This window comes from Ambystoma mexicanum, chromosome 5p (genome assembly GCF_040938575.1).
Source record: "Ambystoma mexicanum isolate Mex_15411 chromosome 5p, UKY_AmexF1_1, whole genome shotgun sequence".
NCBI lineage: Eukaryota > Metazoa > Chordata > Amphibia > Caudata > Ambystomatidae > Ambystoma > Ambystoma mexicanum.
Genome location: NC_090930.1, coordinates 308,033,839 through 308,055,181, shown reverse-complemented (window position 1 = coordinate 308,055,181; position 21,343 = coordinate 308,033,839). Strand labels below are relative to the sequence as shown.

General features: G+C 46.6%; 1 protein-coding gene across 2 annotated transcripts in view; it reads left to right on the top strand.

The window, feature by feature from the left end:
* The window catches only part of MTM1 (myotubularin 1), a 1,347,122-nt gene that overhangs the window by 782,143 nt on the left and 543,636 nt on the right, over positions 1-21,343 (top strand). For both annotated transcript variants that reach the window (XM_069612751.1, XM_069612752.1), the window contains one exon: positions 18,862-19,047. In XM_069612751.1, coding sequence (XP_069468852.1) covers positions 18,862-19,047 — 186 coding nt within the window. The remainder of the gene's footprint in view (positions 1-18,861; positions 19,048-21,343) is intronic.

Sequence of the window (21,343 nt, the reverse complement as noted above, 5' to 3'; positions counted from 1 at the left end):
TTCCCACATCTTAGTCATTACTTCAGTGGTAAAATGATGATCTCGGTCAGACTCAATCCTTTGAGGAAGACCGAAGTGAGAAAGATGTGGTTATTCATCAAAGTGGTGGCTGTCTCTGCGTTACAATTTGGGGCGGTAAGGCACTCAATCAGTGTAGAGGTTTGTCGCCGTCGACATGTATTTTTTCTCTGGAAGAACGATTGACTGGTCCAATTAAGTTTTCTTACGATCACACCATAGTAACGTCATTCTTCTTATTTGTACACCATCTTTGTGTGGGAAAAATCAATTGGAACTACGCACACAAAAGACATCCTTTTCAATATGTATTGAGATCCTGGCCCAATGAGTTGTCAGTAAACGACTTCTGGCAGTATTTCAGAGTCTTTTGTAATCCCCTATAACAAGTGGTAACCTCGCCATAGGCATGGTTTAACATCCGACATTGGAATGAGGTAGGTACCACCCACTGGTCATACCCAGATTGGGGTTTCCTCCCCAACACTGCGTCTTGAAACTTGAAAATCTTCTGAAATTTCATCAGAACGTATGGGTCTTCCTTTCCTTGACAACCTGATTTTTGTCTGAGTAAAACTGATTGGATCTTCTAAATATTGATAGAATGGCCGATGATGGTATCCTCTTTTTGAGCAGTGATCAAGTCTGCATCAGGAGCATCTTCAATCCACTGAGCAGGTGAAGGTTCACTTTCAGTGCGAGCTTGTGATCTGTCCCTTCCATGACCCGATATTGTCCCAGGAGGTGTTCCATATCTAAGAATTTCCCCTGTAGTGCTCCTGTTTTGGCCAATTGGTCATCCAAACCATTTCCAGTGTTATCAGGGCCCTCTATCTTTGAATGACTTTTTTTTAATAGATGGTCATTTCATTAGACATCACCAGGTCATTAATAGTCTGGTTCAATGTACCGTGCTTTATCTGTTTCTTACTTGCACAAAGCCTGCCTCTTTTTTCCCAATTAATCAGGTGTTACACAAACGCATTTTGCTCATAATATTAGAATCTTTGATAATCAACGGTTCATTGAGTTGGTGGTTTATGGCAATAAGGACAGGCTGATAAATTGCCATCAACTCTGCCACTGAATTACTTCGGGGACCTATCATGTCATGTTTTCGGTGTAACACTGCCATCAGGTGCCTGAGAAATCACCCCACCTTTCAATAAGTGGACCAAAGGTCGAGTGAGCTGTGAATAATCCTCAATGAATTTTCGACTATATTTTGTTAGTCCAAAGAGGCTTCGTAATTCATGCAGAGTTGTGGCATACTTTAATTTTAGTAGTGTCTCAACCTTCTTTTTATGTTGATTGAGACCCTCGGCTTTGATTTCATGTACTAGAAAGTCCACTCTGGTTTTGAACTATTGTGCTTTATGGAAAGAGAATTTCACACCAGCTTTTTGCAATCAGGCAAGAACATATTGGATTTCTGCCAGTTGAGCTTTTGCTCAACAGATCATCCACGTAGACCAGGTTTCCTCTTTCACTCAGATCTGGCATGGCCTTATGAAGGAAAATGTTGAACTAATTTCCTGAATTGGTGTAGCCATAGTGTGTAGGAGACCAAGTATATTGTTGCCCCCCGCCCCAAGGCAAAGGAAAGCTCACATTGATCTTCCTTATTCAGGGGGCGTGGCCAACTGCCATGTAAGCAGGTCGCATCTCCTTGCAGCTCCGTTCGATACAACATCGATATTGCTGATAAATCAAAATTAACAAAGTTAAGCACCTCGGAGAGCTGCAGCATATGTCTGAGTTCACCTGAGACGCCAATACCTGGAACTGCGAGCGTTGCATCCGCCCTGTCAGGAGAGAAACACTGAGCAGAGACCGATCGGCGGATTCCGCAAAATGGCGCCTGCCCAGTGAGCCGTGGTACGACCAGACCCAGCAACCCACTCCCGGCGCGGCCTGGACCCCGGGGGCTCGAATCAAACAAGAAATCCAAGGCTGGCGGTGCGCAAGCAGAAAGAGCCTGTGTCGCGGGCTTGACAACGGAAGTGCCGGCTGCAGCTGTGGTACGCTGACGAGCCCGGGAGCTGGGCTCGAAGACGTGAGCGGGGGCAAGCGCCGGAGCCGGCGCACAGATCCAAGCGCAGACACCAGGGCCTGCGGTGTAAGGAAGAAAGGAGGCGTGCAGACGACAGTGGCCCTGAGCATTCGTGAGGAGGCGAGCACAGGCGGCAGCTCCCCTGAGGCGGTGGGACACAGGACTGCCCCTCCCCCAGAAGGCGGCGGAACCCGAGGAAGCAAAGTACGAGGTGAGGAGACAAAGGGGTGGGGGCGTCTACCACCCTTAATGACTATGAGGGGGACCCTTGATTCCCCGGGCCCCAGACACAAAGCCCGCAGAACAGCCATTGCGGCCGCAAGCTGCGGCTGGCCCCATGAGACATTGGATGGTGCCGGGCAGCATTGCGGTCCCCGCAAAAACATAGAAGCAGGCCGCCCACACTGAGCCCGAGCTGGCCAAGCCCGTCAGGCGAGTGGGCACAGCAAAAGACTCACTGCTTTAGATACCTGTACTCCCCTCCCCCCCCTAATGAGGGGTTTGTTCTGCCCTTCTCCAAGATCATTAAGCCTACGGGCAAGCAAGTTGTGGGACGCCACCACTGCCCATCGGAGAGCACAACGAACTGCATTTGGAGCTTGAGTGCCGAAAAAAGCCCAGACATCTAAGGCATGCAGCGCAGCAATTAGCCAAAGACATTCAAGTCCAGAGAGCAACCGCAGACCGGCGTGGCAACCGCATCGCCCACGAGAACCACCTAGGCCACCCCCGAGGCAGCCAATCCAGCACTGGCAAGCAGCACCCCTGCTTGGTGATGACCACTAAAAGGGCTAGAGGCAACAAGAAGCAAACCACGATGGAATCCTATACTGCAAGCGACGCAACCAAACAAGACCCTGCCACTACTATCACTGGACTGGAGAGCAGTGAGCCACCTGAGCCTGCAAACTCGCAGCCCTTAGAAGCCATTAGGACACTTCAGAGGACTATGGAGAGCAAAATCGACGCAGTGGCGATCGACCTAAACTTGCTGCGCCAAGATGTACGGTCCATTGCAAGTAGGACTGAGGCACTCGAAACCCAAGTGAGTGAGAACACCAAAACAAAAGCCCAACTACTGAAGGACGTGGATGCCCTTGAGCAAAAGGTTAAAAACCTAAAGAACAGAGCGGATGATGCGGAAGGGCGGATCGCCACAACATTAGGCTTACCAGAGAGAACTGAGGGGAGCGACCCTACTAACTACGTCGAGGATCTCCTGCTGCAGGAAATAGGAGCCAGTAAACTGTCCCAGGGCTTTACCATTGAAAGGGCGCATCGGGCCTCCGCCGGGAGCCCCACCCAGACCAATAATAGCCAAGGTGCTAAACTATAAAGACAGAGAGACCATCCTCGCTTTTTCAAGATCTGGAGGCCGCATCCAGAGAAGCTCTGCAAAGGTCGCCATCTATCCAGACTATACTTTCCAGGTTCAAATGTGCAGGGTCCAATTCATCCATACCAAAGCTAGATTGAAAAATGCTGGGCTACACTACATGCTTCTCTATCCAGCGAGACTAAAAATACTGCGCAACAACAAAGCCCACCTATTCGACACACCGCTGAAGCTAGCGAATGGGTGGACAGCATACAGATCCTGGACCTCGAAGAAAGGCTGCAGAAACCATGCCAAGCCACACACTGAGGAGTCAAACCCCACACAGTCGCAGAATAATGCGCCCACAGAATGGCAGATCACATTCACAAGCAGCAAGATTGATCTGCGAGGAGCGATCAAGGAGACGAACATTTACATCACCGACAGCAGCTGAAGAAGCACAGCTTCTCCCCCCGCTAATAGTTTGGGTTCTTTACCCGCCCGTAGGGCACCAAGAGACCTTAGGGGCAACTGGAGCAGAAACGGCAGAGTCAGAGAGGGGTAACCTCGCTAGACTTGTTTGGTTATAGGGGTGTTTAAAGTTCACGAGGATGGGAACCCCCAAGTTGGGAGTAAAGTTGAGACCACATCCAAAAGGGCTGAATGGAGGAAACCCCATTGGCCCTGTTCAAAGTTTGGGGAGTTTACTGTTATTCGGGGGAGGGAAATGGGATGCTAGTATTAAGGTTGGGATTTTAAAACGGGAAACGCCAAGACCACGAAGAAACTCTACTCACAATGAGCCACCAGCTAGACCTCAAAAGTCGCCGGGAACCATCGCCATTCCATCTCATGCCCATGGCTGACGGGATCAAGGTGGTGACGTGGAAAGTCAGAGGTATGAACAGCTTCGTTAAACAACGCTGCATCCGCGCATACCTGAAAAGGTGCAAAATTGGGATCAATATGCTCCAAGAGACACACCTAACCCAGAACAAACTGGAAACATTAGCCAAGGCGTGGCGGGGAACCCTGATCGGATCCTCTTACTCCTCCTACGCCAGAGGGGTCCTGATATGGATCGATCCGTCCACCCCCTTCAGGCTGATCAGCACCAAAACAGACGATGAGGGTAGGATGGCGCTCATGCACGGCACCATTGAAAACAGGGAGTTATGCCTAATCGGCACCTATGCACCAAATCACGATGCAACTGCCTTCTTCCATTCCCTGTACCCACGACTCACTACTTACGGAGATAACATTATGATTTGGGGGGGGAGACCACGACTGCACCTTGAACCCTCTGAAGGACAGATCAGATAACAAACACACCCGCCCTTCCCCCCGCCAAAATACTCTCTAAACTAACTCACCAGTTAAAGCTCCTGGATGTATGGAGGGAATTACACCTTGAACACCGTGAATATTCCTTCTACTCCCCACCCCACTCCATTCACACCAGACTAGATTATCTCTTTGCAAGCCAGGAACAACTAGCCATGTTCAGTGACGTACAATACCTGCCGAGAGTGCTGTCTGACCACTCTCCGCTGATGGTCACCTGGGAAGTGTACCCACCCAGACCCCCAGTGCCTACCTGGAGGCTTAGAGCCGAAGCCCTGCTAGACGCAGCCTTCCGGGAGCATATACAGGACTGCACTGAGGAATACTGGCAACGAAACCTGAATAGCGTAGAGCACGTGAGCACAGCATGGGAAGCATACAAGGTGGTTATGAGGGGAGAGATGATTGCAGCTATAGGAGGAGCCCAAAGATCCATCGTAACTTCACTAGAATGCACTGAAAGGGAGCTGGGAGAACTAGAGAACAGGGCCGACCCATCCTCTGATCACCTGCGGAAAATAACTGAGCTAAAGCAAACTTGCCTGGCACACTGGGAATCCCTGGGGAAACTGAGTTACGCCAAACACACGGAAAGGACCCATGCCTTAGGTGACAAACCCGGGAAACTCTTAGCCTGGCTTTATAAAAGGGAGACCTCCGAACAGCTATCTGCCACGTACTTAAGCCTGACGGCACCGCAGCACATACCCAAGAGGAAATCAACTCAGTCTACTCTGAGTTTTATTGCAACCTTTACTCCGAGACCTCGCCCCCCACTGACACTGAAATCGAGGATGCCCTAGACATCATCGACTTACCTGAACTAGACTCACGATCGGCCGAGGCCCTAGCCGAGCCCATTACTTCGGACGAAGTGAAAGTTGTCATCAGATCCCTACCATCTGGGAAAACCCCTGGCATGGATGGCCTCCCTGGGGAATTTTACAAGTCATATGAAGAGACCCTAGCCCCCCTACTGACCCAGGTGTTTAACGAGGCTTATGAACGCGGCACCCTCCCTGAATCAAGGAGTGAGGCCGTTATCATCCCTCTGCTCAAACCTGGCAAAGACGGAGCTGACTGTGGCTCATACAGACCTCTCTCCATGTTAAATGTAGACAGTAAGATCTTAACTGCCCTATTAGCCAATAGACTGAAGAGAGTAATCCCCCAATTAATCCACCAAGACCAGACGGGTTACGTCCCAGGACGCTCTATCACCGAGAACTTGCGCAGGTTACACCATATCATATATAGTACAGAGTCAAGACCTCAGAAATATGCCGTCGCATCATTGGATGCTACCAAAGCCTTTGATTTGGTGCGGTGGAATTGGCTGTATGCCACCATGGTGAAAATGGAGATTGGTCCAGTCTTTTTGAAATGGACCCAACTAGTCTACACTAATCCAACCGCCAGGGTACGCACAAATAAGACGTACTCCTGCAAATGGTCCCTTCAGAGAGGCACCCGGCAGGGATGCCCACTATTCCCCATATTGTACATCATCGCCACTGAACCCGTTGCTGCCTACCTTAGACAGGAATACTCGGACGGAGGCATTGAAATAGACGGCACGACCCACCTTGTCTCAATGTATGCTGACGACACACTATTGTACCTACATAACCCCGAACACCTTCTGCCTGATATCCTTGAGACTCTGGACGGATTCCACAAATGCACGGGAATCCAGATCAACAGAGACAAGTCTGGTCCATATACCCCCTTGCCGCGCTACATAACGAGGAATATAGATCCCTGCCCCCCTTAGACCTCCAATGGCAAGCAACACCCTTTAGATATCTGGGAATCACCATACACCGGAACCCATACACTGAACATATTCTCAATACAGTTAGGGCCAAAGACTCCCTCGAGAAATCTCTGGATTTCTGGAGCAAACTCCCACTCTCAGTAGCCGGTAGAGCAGGCCTCCTCAAGATGGTGACACTCCCCCGCCTTCTACACAATTTCACTAATGTCCCCTACAACATCCCCCCCCTCATTCTTCAAAAACATGAACAAACTTTGTAGGAGTTTCCTTTGGCAGAGCGGCAGGCACAGAATAGCACTTGAAACACTCCAAAGACCCTACGAGAGAGGTGGTTTGAAAGTCCCCAACTTCGAATTGTACTACCTTGCTAGTCAGCTGAGGCATGTGGTGCGATGGATGGCCGACGAGAGCACAGTCGACACCCAACTCCTCCAACCCGTTCTACCACACCTATTACTCAGAGACCTACTCTGGGTAGAGAAGAGCATTACGCGACACTGCCCACACATGGCCAAGCTTGGGATCTAGCTTTGGAACCGAGCCTGCAAAGCGGCTGGTACAGCAGACCCATACTCGCCGCATATCCCCATAGCAGTGATCATGGCGAAACGCGCATGGGGGCACTCGGAGGTCCGCACCCAATGGGAACCCTACGGGGTAGCCACGTTAGGAGACTTGGTTCACGAACAAGAGACCTTAACGTTTTCTGAACTCAGCGAGGCCACAGGACTACCCACGGGACAGTTCTTGGTCCATGGCGCAGTGATGCGAGCCATGAAGAACAGATGGCCTGAGGCTGCCAATCCTGCAACGGAACATGAGACTATCGAAATAATGCTAAGCGCTGCTGAGGGAGGCCACGAAACCTCACGACTTTACGAGGCCTTGCTGCAAGGCATGACCAGAAATGAGCTCAAATGCAAGGCTAAATGGGAAAGTGAACTGGGCCTGAAATTTGATGATAAAGAGTGGGAAAAAAGCCTACTATCACATGAAAATTTCCAGGAATGCCCGCTTACAATTCATCCAACTGTACATCACCAATAGGGCCTATCTCACACCAGAAGCCATATCGAGGTTCGGGGGTGCGGGCGTCTAGGCGTGCCCCAAATGCAACGAGCCCAAGGCTGGAATGACTTGCATGTTCTGGAGCTGCCCGGCAATTCAACTTTTCTGGACACAAAAAGAAAAGAAAGAGTTGCGGTGGCGGACATCGAACTGGAGGTCCATAGGCCTGCAGCTTATGTATTGGGCAGCTACAGACGTAGCCGAAATGACAAACATCTCAATAGGCTCAAAGATTTGATCTATATCACAGCGAAAAGACGCATAGCCATGGGATGGAAAAGCCCAAGAAGCCCAAGCGATTTACAATGGTGGGGAGACCTCTGTAGGTGGATAACCGCCGAGACCGGAGCATGGGAAACTGCTATTCAGGAACAAAGACTAGACTCTAGCTCAGATCTGCAGCAGTGGGTGGCGCTAACGGTGCCGTTGCTCCATCCCAAGGTGTAGGACAGCGTCTCAGACAGAAGCAATAGCCCCGGCTCGTAAGCTGATGCGAAGGTCACTGATGAACTACCCGTGGTCTTGGGAAGGGGAGGGATGGGAGGGAGGGAAGGGGAGCAAAAACACTGGATTTATAATTGAGAATCTCTTATTGAATATTGTGGTGTCTGTTTATATTGTTAAAAACCAATAAAAATTGTTTAAAAAAAATGTTTAAAAAAATTGATCTTCCTTATTCACGGGTACTGTTAAATAATCGTTTGTCTGGTCAAAGGCCAAAACACCGTTGATCCTTGGATCTGGGCCAGTCCTTGCTCAATATAGGGAAGAGGCCCCCTTGACATGCGGCCCATTTATTGAACTCCTTCAGGTCAGTGCCAAGTCTCCATTGTCCATTTAGTTTTAGAATCCCCAGTATTGGGTTGTTAAAGGTACTATTGTTCAGATTAATTATCCCACGGAAGTCCAGGTGTTTGATAATCTCGGTGAGTGATTCCATGGACGTAATTGTTAGGCAGAAACCTGTGCAGTTCCCTCTGGGACCACTGCAAAAGATTTAAGACTGCAGGTGTTGGGCAGTAAACCCACTTGGTAGCAGTCTGTACCACACAGATTCACTTGGTAGCTGTGGCTGAGCAGTCAGACTTCCCTCAAGAAGACTTAGGCAGTATACAGAGTATTCACAATAGGTCAAAAGAACACAGTAGAACAAGTAAACACTGACCAGGGCTTGGTGTAAAAGAGATATAATTATTTAAAACCACATCTAGAAAAACACACAGGCACTAATAGAAAGCAATTCAAAAACACGGTCACTAAAAGATATACACTACCTTAGAAGAATATTAGACAAGTCTTAAGTAAAGCCCCACTTATTTTCAGACAGCGGTGAGCGCTTAACGCAGATGGCACTCTAATAATTCGTTTTAAAAGGGAGAGAAAAGCAGAGAATAAATTGAAACAGGCCCCAACACTTTTACAAGAACACAACAAGAGAGGAACGCAAAATAAGACCATGAAGTTAGAGTTCAGTAGGCTGGATCCACTTTATGAGGATCAAACGAAATGTGTCCAAGGTCACACGGTTGTAGTGCACAAAAGTCTTGAAAAGGTTCAAAAAGGAGTTGGACCAAAGAAAGGGACCAGTTACAAGGTCAAGGCGGCCAGCCCAGTCCAGAAGGTTAAGGGGTTATTATTACCTTGTAGCAATCTTTAGAAAGGGAGGCCTGGCGGACACGGTACCTTAAAGTGGTGAGAATACTCCAGCAGGGGCAGTTGTTCCTGGCAGCGGATGCAAGTCGATGCTTCGTCCGGGGGAAGAGAGGATCTCGTCGGGGAGGAAGACAGGAGTCCGTTGCACTGCCAGGGAAGAAACCAGCTGCGGAGTTTCTCAGGTAAAAGGAGCGGTCCTTTGATTCGCGGTCCAGTGGTAAGTGGCTATCCGGTTGCCGCGGTGCTTGGCACGGGCAATTCGCCCACAAGCCGGTCTGGGGTGCGAAGAGAAGAAGGTAAAGTGGTTGTGCCCACCAGTCAGAGGAAGAAGCCTCTCCAGCCGGGAGATCTTCTCTGTCGTCGGGAAGTGGTGAGTCGGTTCCGCAGGGCTCCACTGGTGGTGTCGTCGTGGTAGGTCGGCTCAGCTTCTCCCTCGTCGGATTCTCAGGTCTTGTGGCGACTTCTGAAGTTCCAGTCCCCAAAGCCCTGCTTTTATGCAGCACACCCCCATTCACTCAGCCTAGCTGTCAATCAAACATGCCAAGTGGTGAGCCGGCCGGCTCACCACTTGGGCCAATCACACAAGAGTGTGACTTGAGTTACCAACGTAACTCAGTCCAGGGTGCCTAAACCCCCTCCTGCACCCCATGTGGTACCCAGAGTGGCACCACTTTTGGAGGCTTCTGTGGAGAAGCCCGCCAAAAAGTGGAACAAAGGGCTCGACTTGGGTTGGAGTCACAGAAGAGAACACAAACGCCATTTTAGAATAGAGTCCTGGCAAAAAATACCAACCGGCGAATTAATATTAAATAAATAAACCGGCGGTATGTTCGAGGTTATGAGAATTAAATAATTAAAGTTGGTAGCCTCGAACAATGGGAAAATCCCATAGGGATATATTCGCGGTCGAATATAAAAAGTAGTATCCACTGCCACCAGCCAAAACTCGATCAGGGGGGATGGAGACATTGCCCCCTCGACTAACAGACCCCGGGGCAATTGAATTGCCCCGACCAGTACGTCCACAATATGATGGTTTGTACTGGTTTCTGTTAATAATTTGGGACTAGTAAAGCCAATGGTGACTTTACATGCCCTGGGAAACAGTAGTCAGTCCCGGGGTATGGAGTCTATGGTGGGGTGTCACTATGACACCCCTGTGTCACTGCACGGAGGGTGCTGTGTAACACACATAGTAAAAACACATGAGACCCTATGGAGTAAAGGACCCCATAGCACATAAAACACATTAACAGTCAAAGGAACACCATAAATCATGTCCAAGAGTGGGAGAAAAAAGAGTCTCACTCTTGGCAGGAGAAAAAAACAAACTCCAGAAATCCAGCAAAGCTGCTGGGGGACTCAATAGGTTAGGAAATTCAGCCTAAAGAGAGAATTCCCCCTAACAGTAATAGGAGACCAGTATTGTCTGACAAACAAGCCATTTAAGGGGCTGTAGGTATTGTTCTTGAATGAATAGTTGTATGCCCACAATCAAATGGGTCAACTGAGAAGATGCTCTGGAAATTCAGGAATACCTGTCTCGATTGTTGTCGTCGTTAATTGGTCTCACAGGCATCGACCAGACTGATCTGTTCTTTGACCATCTGCTGGCAACCCAGAAATGCCTCTGGTTTTGATATTAATAATAATTCTTTAATGTGATACAGTTTGAAAATTAATTCAAACTTTACACATATTACAAATTGCACATATAAAATCAAATCATGAAATCAAGAAGAAAACAATAAATCATCAGCATATATAAAAATAGTAATAAAAAAGAATGAAACATTTCCCTTTGGGATTTATGTGAAATATTTCTTTTCTCATGATACTAAACAATTAGCAGCACAAATAATACATAATCATCTTAACCCGAAACCGCTTCAGTCTTAAACAAAAAAGAAATAAGAGGAATGAGTGATGCAAGGCCTCTTCCTAAACCAAACGATCTAATCTTTTCTTGCCTTCCCCAGTACTGAGAGAATTCAAATCAAAGTGCCAGGCTTGATTCAATTTGCTGCCAGACGTTAAACAAAGCAATGAGTAAGTGCATGTTGCGGGTGTTGGTGTAATAGAGCCAAAAGGCGGTTTCACAAATGCTAAGAGGATCATGCACAAATTCACCCAAATAGTGCAAGATTGTCACCTTAAGAGTCTGGCATTGCGTTAGAATGTGTCTGGCTGTCTCTAGACATTCTGGGGATTTACATAAACGGCATGCACGTTCTTTAATTGGGATATTTTCCCTGTGACCCACATTATACATGGTTGGCAATTGTTCCAATCTGAACAGAATAATAAAACGCCTAATCCTTCTAGTGGGACAGAGATGGAAATAGGGTTGAGGTTTCATGAAATGATACAATCTGTATTTCACAAAATGGTAGCTCTTAAGGCTGCTCAAATGAGAGAAGTTCTCCAACCAATCCCAGAGGTCCACTTTTTTTCCGAGTGCATTTGGTATTTCCTTGGTAATAATTCCCCCTCTGTGAGTACAGCCAATATCTATAAAGAATTTTGTCATGGCTTTCTGTAAGGGTGAGGTGGTATGTTTTTTAATCACCTCCTGGTGGATCAGAGTCAATAGGGGATTAGCAAAGCCGCCAATCATCTTAAGATATAACCATGCTCTCTTTTTTAATACCATCGCTTTCAGGGATGGCAGGCCCAATTCGAGTCTAATCAGGGCCATCGGGACACCCGGTGATAACCACAGAATACGTCGCCAGAACTTGCCCTTCATCACTTGTAGCCATGCCAGATCGAATGAGAGCAAAGACTCAAGGCCGTAGATGATCATGGGGGCAAGCACTTGAATGTATAAATGGCGAGTCCCCCAGAGGGTGAAACCACCCTGCTTATTAGTGAAGGAAGAAATTAATGCGGTGACTTGCGTTTCCCTAGTAATGCGTCCCTGTCTACACAGAGGGTAATCGCCAAGGGGCTCTATTTCAACTCCTAAATAACGATATGATGGAGCTGTATTTATCGTGTACAATCAATTTCACTCGAGATGCTCTTTTCCTAGTAAATCTAAGCACCTGTGTCTTCTCTAGATTAATTGTCAGTCCATTTATCCTGGCATAGTCCCATAGTGTAGATGCAGAACGCCTAAGTCCCCCTATGGTATTATCAAAAACAACCAGATCCGCATATGCGAGTACAGCACAGGGAGCTTCACCGATTTTAGGAGGGCAGTTGTCGGCCTCTGCCAGCACTTCAGGGATATCTTACACATACAGGTTGTAAATGAGGGGTGCTGTAACACAGCCCTGCTTTACCCCCCTGTTCTGGGTCACCTTTCTCGTCATATTGCCTTCATGATTTAGTCTAAGGCATACAGAAGTGTTTTGGTGTAGCAGCCTTAGGTAGTATAAGAAGTCTGACGGGCATCCCAATTTTTCGAGCTTGTTCCAAAGTCTAGCTCGAGGGATGGAATAAAAGGCAGCCTTGAAGTCTATATAAAGGGCATAGAGCGGGTGCTGCCCCTTACTAAGTGCCCGTGTTGGTAGGATATCCATGACCAAAAGATTATGCGAGGTGGAAAAATCCCGCCTGAAGCCACATTGGAATTTGCTGAGTATTTTATTCTTATCTACCCATTTCTGCATCTCACTAAGAAGTAACGATGCAAAAAGTTTGCCTGTAATATCCAACATGGATAAAAGCCTATAGTTGGAGAGGTCAGTTCGGCAACCCTTTTTAAAGACCGGAAACAGAATAGCTGTTTGCCACGTTCTAGGGATAATCCCCTGTGCTAAAATCTTATTGAACAGTAGAGAAAACAAGTCTGCCCAGAATACTGGGTGATTCCTGATCACTACATTAGCCAGCCCGTTAGGGCCGGGGGCTCTGGAAGACTTAAGGGCAATTATTTTATTCAAAATTGCCTCCACTGAAACGTCAAAAGGTGGATGTATAGGGGCCTTCTGTGCAAAACTATGAGCAGGTTCCTCTTCCCCTGAGTTACGAACCAATAGGAATTGTACCCAAGCCTCCTCACCGATGGGATTGACTAAAGAACTTTTTACCTTGTCTCTGTTCTCATTCAGGAGTAACCAAATACTACGAGAATTTCTAGAGCAGATTGTCTGTATGAGCCTTTGGTTTCTATTATTCCTCTCGGCTACCTTAATGCTCTTTATAGTAGATCTATATCTGTTTTTAGCCTTTCTTTCTTTCTTTCTTTCTCGCAGTACAGGGCTCCAAGAGAGTACAAGGACTTCACGCCTCGAATTTCAGATCTTAACCCTCTCTTGGCATCCCTAATTTCCCTATTAAAGGGAAGTATAATACCCCCCGTTTTTACCACATGTCCCTTTTTAACTGTAGCATGATGGCCAGAGAATCTTAATATCCAATCTTCGATGTCCTTCACTGACATATGATTGAAGTCAAAGAAGCCATCAAAAGTGTCAGGTTTAAGAGCTTCCGTGGCCGCTCTTATGTTCGTCTTTGACCACACAATTCTTGAGCCTGTGGGATTGCTTTTGGATGTTACCAATATTCAAAATACAGGGGCACGGGGGAGGGAAGCAAAGTGTGCAATGCAGCAACGCATGGTCGCTCCACTTATTGGGTGTCACTCTCATATCAACCACTCTAGTCAACATCTCGGGGACATGAATATATAGTCTAGGGTGCTAAATGAGGGTCAGTTGGACCAAGTGTGTTTCCCAGGTCGATCTCCCAGTGTACGGCCATTTATCATTGTAAGATCCCAGGAATCGAACAATTGCAACCATCCTAACCCCTCACTATCTCTCTTTCTGTGGGTCATTAGGCATCTTGCATTTAGATCAGGATAGAGGGATATTAATACCTCGTCAGTCATATGACAATTAAAATCCCTCAAGACTGCCACGGCTAAATTGCCAGGTCTCGATGACCAAGATGACAACAAATCCTGTATTGCCTCTTGTAACTTGTCTCTTGCTACCGCTCCCGCGGGGTTGTAAAGATTAATCAGAAGGAACCTCCCTGGGCCACTTTCATCATTGTAATCCACCTCAACCACTATAAGGTTTTCCTCAGCTTTACACTGGATCTTTCTGGACATAACCGTGTTCACTACCCCCGTGAGTAATCCTCCATAGGGGCGGCTCTTGTTACCCCGGTTAGCCAGTGATTGATGTATGACAAAACCATCTAGCAGCAGAGGATCTAGTGACCATGTTTCTTGTAGGCATATGCATCTATGTTGTGACAATAAGGCTACAGAACCCTCTGATCTCAAGAGGTGTGCAAAGCCACGGCAGTTCCATGTGACTAATGAAAAGCTTCAATGGTTCTGTATCAGTTGCGGCAGAGATTCCAACAATGACTTAAGTACCTGCTGTATTTCAGCCAGGACAGGGTTAACCCCTCCCCCGGACTTAAGCTCATTTACCGCCGGGACTGGTGTGTCCATGTCCTCAGTTTCAGCACAATGATCTTTCTCCTGCGGGTCCACGTCTATGTTAATGTCTACTGCTCTCAGTTCTTCTTTATATTTTCTAATCAGTTGGGTTGTAGACAAAGTACAATGTACAGCAGAGACATGGGAGTTAGGGACCTTCAGGGGTTCAATGAACAAGAAGTCCGTAGATTTTAAGACACAAAGTTGAGGTATGTGGTAAAGTCTAGCTAATAACTCTGAGCGTGCCAGCCAAGGGTTTTTTCCACTGGGATATAAATTCTTGATAAAACAAATGTGGTTCAAATTGTTGTCCTTAGCCGTGCTCTTCTGTTCAGGAGGTGTATGCTCCTGTGGGTCTTCCGCCGCTAGAATCTCGAAGGGATATACTGGATGTGTTGTCATACTGGATTCAAGATCCAGCTCGGAATCCCTAAATAAGACTTCAATTGGAGCCTCACAAATAGACTTCTCTTCGGGTACCAACCAGTCTGAGAGCAGACCTTTTATCATTGCCACCCGTGCTGCTGCTCTCGCAAGTCTTTACCTGGCTTTTTTAAAACATTTTTGGGGCACCATCCTGGGCACAACTATAGGCAATGGAACACTCGTTGTGGGTATCCCATTTTTTAGTGCTTTCTTTACCGCTCTGCGTTGTTTCCGTGAATGGAAGGCCATAGAGCTTAGTTCTGGGTCTTGATCATCTGCCTATAAGGATGCTTCTTCGGATTGAATATTCTCATTTGGCTCAGCACACTCTACAGCAACCTCTGCCCCAATTTCCAGCTCTTCAACCTCCTCAACAATGTGAAGGGCGTCGGATAAATTAGCTTCTGTTTCATCCCGGAAAGGGTTCTTCAGGTCTATGGCCATAGAGATGGATTTGGTGTTTGCCAGGATACGTCCTGACATTTGCAGAAGGATTTTAAGCGTGAATTGGAGGGCGGCCACAGAAGATTGAAGCTCAGCTAACTCAGTTGCACTTGCATATGTTCCGATGTTAACCTCCCCCTCATTATCTGGAGCATCCTCCATTGATGCCATTGCAAGATTCGGGGGGGGGGCAGATAAACGACCACTGCTTCCATCCACATTATATTTCCCCCAAGGGGGTAATCCTGCTGTTTTCTTTCAGTGGCTTTATACTGTTGGATATCATCTGTGGAGGTTGTGTAGTCATCCCTCTCTGTATAGTTAAGCAAAGATCCAAGAGGGAATTATTGTTTATGTCATCGAAATTATTGGCGTTTAAAGAAATGCCACCACTTTGCCCTGTAGCTTCAGTTTCTTCAATTATGGTAGAATTTGTTTCAGGGGGAGGATTCACAGGAAAAAACTCTGTGATCGCCCCTTGTGCTACAGGTTTGGCATATTGGTCTTTCTTCGATTTCCCCCCCTTCCTGTCTGTCTCCTTGGGTTCCTTGAAAGGTTGAGAATTGGCTTTCCGGAGATTATAAATTGAGTGGGGAGCTCTTTTCCCCCGTTGCATGTTAGCAATGTAGCTCACTTTTGACAAAGAGAATGTATTTATCCGGATAGCGAAAAGCTATCAATGCAACTAATGGGGGAAGTTGATGGCAGAAGGAAACGGTTATTATTTCCTTCTGATACCTGGGGGACGAAGATATTAACCCACAGACTCTGGCACCCCCTGAGAGGCTCTTCTCGCCTGGCTACCCAACTCCTGCACTCCAGGTGCTAAGACTCTGCCCGCTGGGATCAAAGGCAGACGGCAACAGTCTCCGGAACGGGCTTTATGGCTCCACTTCACCCCAAGCCAAGGTCTAATCAGGGGCAATACTCGGGCACTGGGCATTGTATAGTACTGCGGAGACCACCTCCCGCTCAGCAGACCAGACCCGGGCACTCACACCCCCCGCTGCTCCCTACTCACCCCTTCCTCCTAAAGGCAGACAGGGGAGCAGGTGGCCAAACGCTCTGTTTGTGATCGTAGGAGTCAAGGAGGAGGGGTTAAGGAGTCAAGCCGCACCTCACCTCCAAATACTCCTCTCTGAGGCCGCTTCCGACAGCAGTAATTCAGAACCTTGTCTTTAAAACCGCCTATATGGCCACAGCTGTGCAAATACACGCAGCTAGGTCCCGGGGGGATAAATTAATCACCGCCACATCTCGTGAGGAAGAGCTCAAACACTCCCAGGGCTAACCGAGAGCACGACACGGAGCACTAAGCACATAAACTCCTGCTTGCCGCAGCCGGCGACTCCTACAGTAGCAGGTACAGCACACACGGTGGGACCGCTCTCCAACTCGTGGGCTCGTGGAGACAGGGCACAGTCTTACCCTGATTGTTGCTCCAGGGGCCGTGGCCCACTTCTGCACCGATCGTGCTCCCCTCCCCTGCGGGCTACGGGCTACAGGCTAAACTGGACTGGGCTAAGTTAGCTGGGGCCCCGTCCAAGTAGCCAACAGTCTACAGCTCCATTTCAGCTGCTTAACTGCTTCCGCCGTCGTCCCGTAGCAGCTCAGGCAGCCGCCGCCAGCAACACACTCTCTCCGTGGGAGCGAGAAGACAAGGTTAGAGGAAAGAACCTCTAGGCGTCAGGTAGCGTGACTCAAGCCGCATCCCTCTCTTCTCGTCAAGGTTCTCTAGAGAGCATTTTGATATTTCAGACATATCCCTCACTTGGGTATAGAGATCTCTTTCAGTGGTGTACAGGGGCTCCATGGATTTGAGCTAGTTATTTACTCTAAACACTACCTCCTCTTCCAAGATGTCACAGGTAACGGGGATGAAGAATACACCAAGAAATCTCTCCCTGTAGGATGGTAATTCTTTCTGGTTGGATACTGTCATTCATTTAGCAATCTTCAGGAATTGGACCTATAATGAATTTTCCAAATCGATAGAACAGAGGTGTCTCTGTCTAAAGTAACACATTGTGGATCGCTATTATCCACCAATATTTGACTGGTGTCATCATTGAGATTGACTAGAGGTAATGGATGCATGGCCAATCCTTGTTGTTGGAGGCTATGATTCAAATTTACAAACACTTGCTAATTTATCAGGGTTTGTCCTCATTTTATTTTGAGGGGTACTGTAAATTGTTGCACCTGCATGAGGGTTTTAACCTCTTATTTTACTTGGACTTGAGCAGCATATGGCAACATTTGAGCTGACATAAATGCTTTCTCAACATTGTCAGAGCACATCGGGTTACCCCCCAGTCTTGACCAAACTATGTTATTAATAAAATCCAAATTAATTGCAAATGTCTGAACAATCACTACCCAGATAAAATTCAGAAGCAACATCTCTAAAGATCCAACAATTATGGTCCCTCGTTTTATCACCAATTGAAGTTTTTAACATGCACCTGCTAGGTAGTACATGTTTTGAATTTTGGTTTTCCAAACCAACTTCCCATTTGTTTGTCAAATTAAAAGAGGCAATGGTCTGAGCTTTTTGGAGTCCTTGCTTAGCTTGTGGAGCTTTTTCAATTGTTTGGACAGACTCTGCAAGCACAAGCTGTTTCCCTTCATTTATTTGAATGGGGAGAATGTGTGTGCGTCCTTTTTCTGGATGTCGGTCAAATTATGAATTTACTTGTCTAGACTTTTCAGGAGAACTTTGGACTTTTTTGTGGTTCTCCCGAGTATTGAACTTAAAGGTATTCCCTTCCAACATGGAAGTTAGGTTTGGGAACAGAACACACATGTCCTGTAATGTTTGTCTGTAGGACCTGATTCCACAGCTTCGAAACCTGACACGGCATAGCATAACATAACGCAACACATCACAGAGTGGCATAACAAACATAAGCGAGTGTAGCATTTCAAAGTCGCGCAAACCAGTAGACAAAATGGTATAGATCAGACACGCAGCAAAACAAGCTATAATTTCCCATATCAAACAACTAATAATGTAACCCAGCAAAACAGCACCACAAGGGCATTTTGTCCCAAGTAAGATATTGAAAAAAAACTCTCTCTCTCTCTCTCTCTCTCTCTCTCTCTCTCTCTCTCTCTCTCTCTCTCTCTCTCTCTCTCTCTCTCTCTCTCTCTCTCTCTCTGGATTGACTGCTTTGAGGAAGAGATATCATCGAGTAAGCATTTTTCAGATTAAACTTTGCTGTTGGATTGGTAAGATTTTCAGATAATAGAACTGTGAAAATTACTGGTATATGAACATAAACTGACATATATAAAACAGTCTTATATTTGCATAAACATACAAATAATGTGTTCTTGTGCTCTGTTTTTAGGCAACTGGTGGAGGGTATGAAAGTGACGATGCTTACCCAAATGCAGAACTCTGTTTTTTGGACATACACAATATTCACGTAATGAGAGAATCTTTAAAGAAACTGAAAGATATTGTTTATCCTCACGTAGAGGAATCCCATTGGTTATCTAGCCTGGAGTCAACTCACTGGTTGGAACACATCAAGGTGGGTTCAGTTTTGTAACAAAACAGATTTGTCAAATCTTTTATCGTGCAGCCAATCTAAAAAAGCATATATAACTTGAATGCGTTCTGCTTGTTGTCATTGTTTTTGAAATGAGTGTATACTTTGTCAAAAATGATACTCCAATGAATTGAAAAGAGCAAAGCCTTGTCAAACGCTTTTCTTTGTTACTGGCATCACGTGTGCCATGTTAAACTTAGGGAAATATTTTTGATTTTTTTTTTGTATGTTGTGGTCAATCTAACTTATACAGCATTGCCAAATCTATGGCCAATACCACTTTTCTTTGCAACCGAGAAAAAATGAATGCATTTAATTTTCAAATAACTGGCAGGACTTAGTCGAATGTGTTGAGAACTATTTGTGAGTTTTGGTCATTATGGGAAACATAATTATGGCTAGAAACAATATGAGAATGGCTTAAGTATTTTTGACCAGTAGTCTGAGAGAGGAGCATTTCTTGTCCGATTGGAGCCGTAACGTTGTGTCTACCAGCTAATCACTGGCAGCCTCAAACTGTATTTGGAGTGTGGAGGGCACCTGAAAGTTAAGGATGTTGATGAAAGGGAGAAAAGAATGAAGAATGGTGGAAGGAGAAAAAGAAGGTAAGAGTAAGGTAATGCTTTTTTCATTTTCGGCAAGATCATACTGTGGTTCTGGGACCTAAGACTACAACCAAAGACCTTGTAGGTCAGTCGGGGGAAAGAATTCTTATCACTACCAGGAGGGGAAATCCTACCAACCCGTGAGGTCTTACCCACAATAGTCTGAAGACAGTTGGAAGACTTGATGGTACCAGGTTGCAGAATTGTGGTAGGTTTGTCCAGGTGGAGCAACACCATATCCTGATTCCATTAAGAATGACCAAGAAAGTTGTGTGGGATACTATAAAACATGTAGCAGAGCAATCTGGGTTCAGTATTAGGAGGGGAGGGCTGATACTAAAGTCCAATGCGTCCCATATACAACACCATACATGACACTTAATATACTTTAAATATATTTATACATTTTAGTATTGCGTTAGGGTAAAAGACGGTCAAATAAGTGCTGGCAAACTTATACCAACAAAGCAAGTATAAAAAGAAAACAGCCAAGGGATACATGCTTGATTCCATTTCACTCCCTGAAACTCAATATGGGGGACTAACTGTAAAGGTAAGTTCTAGGTCGGTGTAGTGAGACAAATCGAGGGAAATCGTCTGTTCACCCCAAGTGGGAACCCCTTCCTGTGAGGCTATGGAGGTGAGCCCATTCCACAATACTCTCACTAGGGGTAGAGGCACGTGGAACCTCACCGGGAGAGACTCCCCTTTATGGGACAAGGACTCCCGTTCCCATGAGGAACTCACTGAGGATGGTCGTACCATGGCCTACATGGGATGTCAAATCACAGGAAAATATTGATTATTAAGACTGGATGAAGAAACTCCCAAAAAATATCATCTTGGAAGAAAAGGTTGAGCCCTTTAAATCAGGATTTCCACGTTACTGAGACAAGTATGTTAAAGGATCCGATTCCAAAGAGTGTAGTGAGAGAAGCAGGAGATGAGAGGATCATAGTTTCAGGCTGTGGGAGGCCCCAAACTGCACTACACTGGACACAAGAGGAAAGTGCATCAGGGGCTCTCTGTCTAAACTATTCCCAATAAAGGAAAGTAATCCAAAAAAGGAGCGTACACCGTGCAAGAATTAATGCAGATTTATTGGACCCAAACGGCTTGGAGACACTGTTCAGACAGTCCTGTGGAACTGAACTGAATGAAATGAGCTCTCGTCGCAACGCACTGCAGCAGTACTTTTTATACACAAATTACAAAATGACCATACAACATTTTAGTTACATTTTATCGGGCAGGTCACAGGAGCCGATTGGTGGAAATATGTCGGACTCCAATAGTGTTCCTTACATTAGGTGGCTTGAAATGGATAAACCATTTCTTGGAACAAAATCGCATCAACACCCCTTGTGACGTCACAAACCTTCCCACACTGCCCCGTAGTTAACGTTATTGTGCTGATCGGTCAAAAAACACTTAATGGTCATTGGTTGGCACTTTCAATATACAAATAGATAACCTGCTGAGTACTGATTGAACAAGGCATCTTGAGATGGCACCAGGTGAGATTTTCCCACTGAGTTTGACCAATGAGGTGCCTCGCGGACGTCAGTGAGGACACCTTGCAATGTTGCTCGCTAGGACCACCAAAACCTATCTCGGCTGATTGGCTCCCTGTCACGTGCCCCACAGCCCGTACCTTATTTATCTGGCCCCCC